Source organism: Ictalurus furcatus, chromosome 10, assembly GCF_023375685.1.
Source record: "Ictalurus furcatus strain D&B chromosome 10, Billie_1.0, whole genome shotgun sequence".
Classification (NCBI taxonomy): domain Eukaryota; kingdom Metazoa; phylum Chordata; class Actinopteri; order Siluriformes; family Ictaluridae; genus Ictalurus; species Ictalurus furcatus.
In genome coordinates this window covers 18,644,859-18,653,507 of record NC_071264.1, presented here as the reverse complement: position 1 = coordinate 18,653,507, position 8,649 = coordinate 18,644,859, and the positions used below count along the sequence as shown (strand labels likewise).

The window sequence follows — 8,649 nt, the reverse complement described above, 5'->3', positions numbered from 1 at the left end:
TTACAGGCTTCAATTTTGCGACGAACTGAACGTTGCGACACTACGTCCTGGGTTGTTTTTTTTTATTTTTTGGCAGATTCGAAGTCCTCTTACCAAAACACGAACATGACTTTTTGACATTGATGTGTGAAAAATAGATTATAAATGTTATGCTTCAAGACGTGAGGACTGAAAGGACATTATTAGGGGAAAATGGTATGACTTGTTCTTAACTGTATTTAATGCTGTCGATACCTGAACTTTAATACCTATCTGTTACGGATATATGATTAGCAGAGTTGCTAAGCGAGTAGCTAACAAATTCCCTTTAAACGAACTAAATATTTAATTATTTATGGATGTATGTATTAAATGTGTGTACTCTTTTTATCGATATTATTAACCGTAATATTACGAGTCAGAAAAAGTCACAGAAATGGAGCTAACATTATAACCGTTCATTAACCGAGCAACGTGTCCCTGAACTACACTTAACCTCGTTACAGTTTATTAAACGGTTAATTCATTAAGTTAATTAAACCAAACAAATCATTTTGATCATTAAAATGTTAAAAGCATATACAAATGTTTTAAAATGTTTACGCATTCTCAGTTTTAAGTATTTTTCATTTTATATATAGATATATTATTTGTTTGTTTTTGTTTGTAAACAAACAATAATAAAGGCTTAAAAATGTTTTTAAAACGAAGTACTACATTTGAACATAAAATCAGCTGCTTCCAATCAGTTTGTTAAAAAAAGAATGAGAAAAAAAATATCACAATATTCATGATATCTCATTCCAGTATATTTGTGACATCATTTATCACAATATTGATATTGTCATATCACTCAGCCCTGGTGTGTGATAACATCATAATTATTTATGCCTTTTTTATGTCTCAAAAAAGTTGGGACGGGGCAACAAAAGACTGGAAAAGTAAGTGTTACTAAAAAGAAACAGCTGGAGGTTAATTGGCAACAGGTCAGTAACATGATTGGGTATAAAAAGAGTATCTTAGAGACGCAGAGTCTTTGAGAAGTAAAGGTGGGCAGAGGTTCACCAATCTGCGAAAAACTGCATCTACAATTTGTGGAACAATTTCATAATAATTTTCCTCAACGTAAATATTGTGAAGACTATGAATATCTCACCACCTACAGTACGTATCATCAAAAGATTTTGAGAATCTGGAGAAATCTGTGTGTGAGGGACAAGGGTTAAAATCAATATTGCCTGCCGGTGATCTTCCAACATCTTTGAAATCGAGGTTGGATATAATTGTCCATTTCTTCATATGAAAAACCTCCTGCTGATATTAGAAAACTTGGGATTTTACATGTTTTTCATTTTTCATACCAGTGATGGAAACTATTGTGTCTTCTGTGCGATGTTATGCAAATGTATTTTATTTCTCTCTCTGTGTTATTTAGCCTTATTTTGTGTGTGTGATTTGCAGGCCAGCACCCTGGTGGCCGTGGGTCTCACCCTCGCAGCAGCAGGATTCACAGGTTTGAAGGATTTTTGAACTGATAAACTAAAAAATGTAAACACATAATTTTAAAGGAAAGTGTGAATTTTCCTCTGTGCACACACTGTGATAAAGAGTGAAGGATAAAGATAAGGAGTGTAACACACACGCACACATTCACACACGCTACTACTAGCTAAATTAAATTAATTGATTGTTGTTAAAATATCATCATCCAGTTGGTCATTATATTTATAGCCCAGTTAGACTGAACAACCAAAGCAGTGAATTTTTAAAAGCTAATAATAAATTCTTATATATAATAGTTATATATGATATTATGTTGTAATATTGATATCATTGTAAATTGTCACAATGAACTTATAATATATATTATATATTCTTATAATTAATACAGTATTATATTCAGTAGTACAATTTAAATAATAAATTAAAAGTTAAATAATGTTATAAATTTTGCAAATAATATATAATTAATGATTTTAGAAGTGACTTTATAAATATGATTGGAATTTTATATAGAATATAGAAATTTCATATAGAATTTTATATAGAAATTATATATGGAAATAAATATTATTTGTTGAGTGCATAAATTAACATACTTTTCAGAGGGTCGACATTTCTGAATAGAATATTTTATTCTAATATTTTAACATACTGGATTTTTGAGTTCCATGAGCTGAAAGCCGTAATCAAGATTTAAAAAAAAAAAAGGCTTGAAATATTTCACTTTATGTTTAATGAATATAGAATATATGAAAGTTCCACTTTTTGAATTAAATTATGGGAAAAAAATAACTTTTCCATGATATTCTAATTTTTTGAGTGTGTGTGTATTCCTGTGTACTGCTGTTTATAGTGTTATAGTAATGCTCTTTATAGTATTTTTCTATTTTTTATGATGTATTTTTGAAAGCGTCTTTGCTTTATAGTTATATAATATTGATGGCATATCATCAGTATAAATGGGCAAACAGTTTAATAAATAATTAACTCTGATTGGAAGCAGCCAATTTGCTTTTTCTTCATTTTCCACAAAAGTAATTTTTTTCCTCAATTTCAGTGCTAAATAATTTTTGATGTTAAATAAAAGTTTCATCAAAGTTACCTTTTTTTAAATGCGGCACGACTGTTTTGCTGTCAGTTTGTCTCATGATACACAATCATATTTCATGTAAATTTCAACAAATGTATAATTAATAAGTAAATCATTTAATACATTTCTATCCAATAATTGATTGATTATGCAACCAAAAATGATTTATTACTGAAAATAGAGAGGAAGCGGGGCTTAGTGCACCTTCATTTAAATAAATAAGTCAGGTCTATGAAATCTGGTTAAATTTTTTTATATTATTTTGTTACAGCTTAGTAATACTTTTAATCATACTTTTTTTCTACAGAATACCTCAATAATATTCACAACTAGAATGGTACATTTCCTGAAGAAAATGTGAGTGGTGCTTGCCGTGGCAAAATTCGGATCGGGCGCCAATACTTTCAAGAGCTGGACGCTTAGGGAGCCAATACGTTTGAGATCCAGAAGCTAAGGGTGCCAATACTTTTGAGAGCCAGACGCGTAGGGCGCCGAGACTTTCGAGATCCGGAAGTTAAGCGTGCCAATACTTTTGAGAGCCGGACGCGTAGGGCACCAATACTTTTGAGAGCCGTTTGTTACAGCTTAGTAATACTTTTAATCATACTTTTTTTCTACAGAATACCTCAATAATATTCACAATTATTTGCTAAAAATATTTTCTAAACAAGCAGAAATTTTTTTTCCAAATATCAGTCAGTTTTTTTCTTTTCTTTGTGGAAAAAAAGCTGAATTTTATTTCTCTTCGAACAGGTCGATATGCCATGCAGGCCCTGAAACAGATGGAGCCCCAGGTGAAGCAGGCTCTAATGCTTTTTCCTAAATCTGTAAGCAAGTTTATACACTTTATACACACACACACACTCACATACACATTATATTCTGTTATGCACAATTGTGCATCCAAAGAAAAAGAAAATGTATGAGTGTGATGTTTTCTCTGACAGACGTTTGGAAGCGGTTATTACAGAGGAGGATTCGAACCCAAGATGACGAAGAGAGAAGCGTCTCTCATCCTAGGAATCAGGTACTGATCATCAGTTATACAATCTGTAAGGAATAAACCGCTGTGTGTGGTGCTCTTCTAGTCCATTAATCAACCATGTGGTGGTGTGATGAAGTTACCACACTGAAGTTGATTGTTTTCCTATAACAGCACATCCCCAAATCTTTTATTCCTCTTATACTACAGCAGTTTTCCAGTGAGAATTTATTATTAATTAAATAATGGCATACTTTTTATCCATTTACAGTTACATTTAATGTTAAACACCATTATAACAGCTATAAACAGCCGTTTCCTCGCCAGCCTCTCTTTCTTCTCTCTCTTTTGGAGTTAATAAGATTTTTTGTTTTTAAACGCAGCTGGTCATGTTACAGAGAAACCAGACAGTGTAAACTCCTCTGTCCTGAAGATGTTGGGAAATTTAAAGTTACAGCGTTACCATTGACTGTTACAAAGCGCTGACACTGGAGATAAATGTTAAATAAATATCTCCTTATAGAAAAACTCACCAATATCAATGATTACATATAGAATAGAAACCATAACTTCACTGGTCATCATCTGACCAATCAGAATCCAGAACTCAACAGCATTGTATTGTAGAGCATTATTATATTGTGATGTGAGAACGTAAGATGAGTTGTGTGATGTTAAAAAAAAAAATTTTTCTTTCTTCTCCAGTCCCACGGCCAACAAAACCAAGATCAGAGAGTCACACAGGAAGCTGATGATCTTAAATCATCCTGATCGAGGTGAGATCTGTAAAGTGTCTGTGTGTGTGTGTGTGAGATTACCACAGACAAGAATTTTGTCATGTTTCCCTGCACTGAGAAAAAAATTAAGAAAAGCTGAACATGAAAATGTTAAACATTTTTTTAAACTATAAAATGTAAATTTCCGTTCAAAAAGGAAGAACAACGATTGAGATATGAGACGTGTGAGAGAAAATCTTCCAAAAACTGTTCTTTTGGAGTTTTATTCCACTAGAGTGATGCAGTAAAAAGTAGTTCTGGTTACTTGACATTTTCCTGAAGGTTTTGTCATATCCATATGTCACACAGCTACAGTGCCCTCCACTAATATTGGCACCCTTGGTAAATATGAGCAAAGAAATCTGTAAGAAATTGTCTTTATTTAACCTTTGGTCTTTGGTTTAAAAAAATGTTTTAAAATAAATAAATAAAATAATAATAAAATCTGCTCTCATGGATATCAAACAATTGCAAACACAACACAGGTTTGTAAAATTAAAAAAAAAAAAAAAACACACTTTGTTAAATATGTGTACCACAATTATTGGCACCCTTTTAGTCAATACTTTGTGCTACCTCCCTTTGCCAAGATAACAGCTCTGAGTCTTCTCCTATAATGCCTGATGGGGTTGGAGAATACATGGCAAGGGATCTGAGACCATTCCTCCATACAGAATCTTCAAATTTGAAGGTCCACGCTGGTAGACTTTCCTCTTCAGTTCACCCCACAGGTTTTCTATGGGTTTCAAGTCAGGGGACTGGGATGGCCATGGCAGGACCTTGATTTTGTGGTCAGTAAACCATTTTTGTGGTTATTTTGATGATGTTTTGGATCATTGTCCTGCTGGAAGATCCAACCACGGCCCATTTTAAGCTTTCTGGCAGAGGCAGTCAGGTTTTCATTTAATATCTGTTGATATTTGATAGAGTCCATGATGCCATGTATCCTAACAAAATGTCCAGGTCCTGTGGCAGAAAAACAGCCCCAAAACATTAAAGAGCCTCCACTATATTTAACCGTGGCTATGAGGTACTTTTCCATATGGCTACCACTCTGTGTGTGCCAAAACCACCTCTGGTGTTTATTGCCAAAAACTCTATTTTGGTTTCATCTGACCATAGAACCCGATCCCATTTGAAGATCCAGTAGTGTCTGGCAAACTGAAGATGCTTGAGTTTGTTTTTGGATGAGAGTAGAGGGTTTTTTTCTTGAAACCCTTCCAAACAACTTGTGGTGATGTAGGTGAATTCAGATTGTAGTTTTGGAGACTTTCTGACCCCAAGACACAACTAACTTCTGCAATTCTCCAGCTGTGATCCTTGGAGATTTTTTGGCCACTCAAACCATCCTCTTCTCAGTGCGTTAAGACAATGTAGACACACGTCCAATTCCAAGTTGATTCATAACATTTCCAGTTGACTGGAACTTCTTAATTATTGCCCTGATGGTGGAAATGGGCATTTTCAATGCTTTTGCTATTTTTTTATAGCCCATTTTGTGAAGCTCAACAACCTTTTGCCGCACATCACAGCTATATTCCTTGGTCTTACCCATTATGAATGACTAAAGGAATTTGGCCTATGTGTTACCTCATATTTATACCCGTGTGAAGTGTCAGTGGGAATATACTTCAAATATGCAGTATCTCACAAAAGTGAGTATACCCCTCACATTTTTGTAAATATTTGATTATATCTTTTCATGTGACAACACTGAAGAAATGACACTTTGCAACAATGTAAAGTAGTGAGTGTACAGCTTGTATAACAGTGTAAATTTGCTGTCCCCTCAAAATAACTCAGCACACAGCCATTAATATCTAAACCGCTGGCAACAAAAGTACCCCTAAGTGAAAATGTCCAAATTGGGCCCAAAGTGTCAATAATTTGTGTGGCCACCATTATTTTCCAGCACTGCCTCAACCCTCTTGGGCATGGAGTTCACCAGAGCTTCACAGGTTGCCACTGGAGTCCTCTTCCACTCCTCCATGATGACAACACAGAGCTGGTGGATGTTAGAGACCTTGTGCTCCTCCACCTTCCGTTTGAGGATGCCCCACAGATGCTCAATAGGGTTTAGGTCTGGAGACATGCTTGGCCAGTCCATCACCTTCACCCTCAGCTTCTTTAGCAAAGCAGTGGTCGTCTTGGAGGTATGTTTGGGGTCGTTATCATGCTGGAATACATGCTGGGCTCATGCTCTGCTTCAATATGTCACAGTACATGTTGGCATTCATGGTTCCCTCAATGAACTGTAGCTCCCTAGTGCCGGCAGCACTCATGCAGCCCCAGACCATGACACTGCCACCACCATGCTTGACTGTAGGCAAGACACACTTGTCTTTGTATTCCTCACCTGGTTGCCGCCACACACTCTTGACACCATCTGAACCAAATAAGTTTATCTTGGTCTCATCAGACCACAAGACATGGTTCTAGTAATCCATGTCCTTATTCTGCTTGTCTTCAGCAAACTGTTTGCAGACTTTCCTGTGCATCATCTTTAGAAGAGGCTTCCTTCTGGGACGACAGCCATGCAGACCAATTTGATGCAGTGTGCAGCGTATGTCTCAGCACTGACAGGCTGACCCCCACCCCTTCAACCTCTGCAGCAATGCTGGCAGCACTCATACATCTATTTCCCAAAGACAACCTCTGGATATGATGCTGAGCACGTGCACTCAACTTCTTTGGTCGACCATGGCGAGGCCTGTTCTGAGTGGAACCTGTCCTGTTAAACCGCTGTATGGTCTTGGCTACCGTGCTGCAGCTCAGTGTCAGGGTCTTGACAACAAATTTACACTGTTACACAAGCTGTACACTCACTACTTTACATTGTAGCAAAGTGTCATTTCTTCAGATATAATCAAATATTTACAAAAATGAGAGATACTATATTTTTCTCATATGAATTCATAGGGGTGCCAATAATTGTTGCACACCTATATTTAACAGAGATTTTTATAAACCTGTGTTGTTTGATATCCATGAGAGCAGAGTATTTTTGTGAATTTTAAACAAAAGATCAAAAGGTTAAACAATAAAGAAAATTTTTCACAGCCTTCTTTGCTCATATTTACCAAGGGTGCCAATATTAGTGGAGGGCACTGTACACATCCTTCTGTCTAGAAAGTAGTCCCATTTCTACAGGTTTACAGCTTTATTTACAAGTGACTCCTGTTCTTTTCTTAGTTACTGTCATTGGTAAGCTCTCTCTCATACACACACAATGGATATAGTTTAGTTCAGACTAATTTGTCCTGTCTGTCTGCAGGTGGATCTCCGTACATCGCAGCAAAAATAAACGAAGCGAAAGATTTACTAGATGGACAAGCCAAAAAATAGTTTAATGCACATTCAATGAGTGATTCCATTTCATTAAACTTGTCGATTGTACCACAGGAGTGTGTCTCATTTTCATTTCAAAGTGACGATCCGGACCAAGTCTGTTATACGGCTGCTCCGAGTCAGAACTCAGTATGATGACTAAATGGATCTGTTACCACGCGCGCACACACGTCTGTTTATTTCTCATGTGTACTGGTTAGAAATGATGGCACAGCTATTGCACTTTGTGAGTCCCAGTGATGGAGGTGTTGCCTATGAACTTATAAGGTGCAGGGAAGTAGATGTAGCCTATGGACTCATCAGTCCCAAGGAAGGAGTCGTAGCCTATATGACTGTCAGTTTTAGGGAAGGAGGCATGGTCAGTGCTCCTGTAAGTTTCAGTGAAAGAGGCAGTGTACATTTATGTGGAGGTGTGGACTGTTATCCGTCAGTTTCAGTGAAGGAGGTGAGGCCTATGTTGCAGTTTCAGTGAAAGAGGTGTGGCCTCTGGACCTAATATTTCAATGAAAGAGGCACGTCCTATGCACCTGTCTGTTTCAGTGGTATTTTATTCAAACATGGGTTCTAGTGAAGGAGGTATGCTTAGTTTGCCCATCCGTTTTAATCTCGGAGACAGGGATGGAGTTGTGTCCTATTTTCCCCATCAGTTTCAGGGAAAAAAAAAATTAATAAAATTTGAAAGAAAATCTCAAGAATAAGACAAGATTATTTGGAAGATCGAAATTTTATTTAAGAACTAACTGCATACAAAACATATTGCACATCAAACAACCAGTATAATCATTAAAAAACAAAAAGAAGGACTGAAACAGTATACAGAACAGAAAATCTGGAAGTTGATCTTTCAGTAGTCCAATTTATCTCCTGTGTGCAATGTTCAGGTGGCCAAGTTAGTGTTAGAACTGCTTCTGCATTTCTCGTTTAAATACTGTACATTTTAATAAATAAACCAAAGTGAGGCTCCTTCCACT

At 36.2% G+C, this 8,649-nt stretch overlaps 1 protein-coding gene across 1 annotated transcript; it reads left to right on the top strand.

Annotated features, from left to right (window-relative positions):
• The first annotated feature begins 37 nt into the window (after positions 1-37).
• dnajc19 (DnaJ (Hsp40) homolog, subfamily C, member 19) lies at positions 38-7,731 on the top strand. Its single transcript, XM_053634444.1, has 6 exons — positions 38-195; positions 1,441-1,492; positions 3,326-3,399; positions 3,520-3,599; positions 4,260-4,330; positions 7,605-7,731. The coding sequence occupies exons 1-6, from the start codon at positions 193-195 to the stop codon at positions 7,673-7,675; spliced, it is 351 nt and encodes a 116-aa protein (XP_053490419.1). The 5' UTR covers positions 38-192; the 3' UTR covers positions 7,676-7,731.
• The last annotated feature ends 918 nt before the right edge of the window (positions 7,732-8,649 follow it).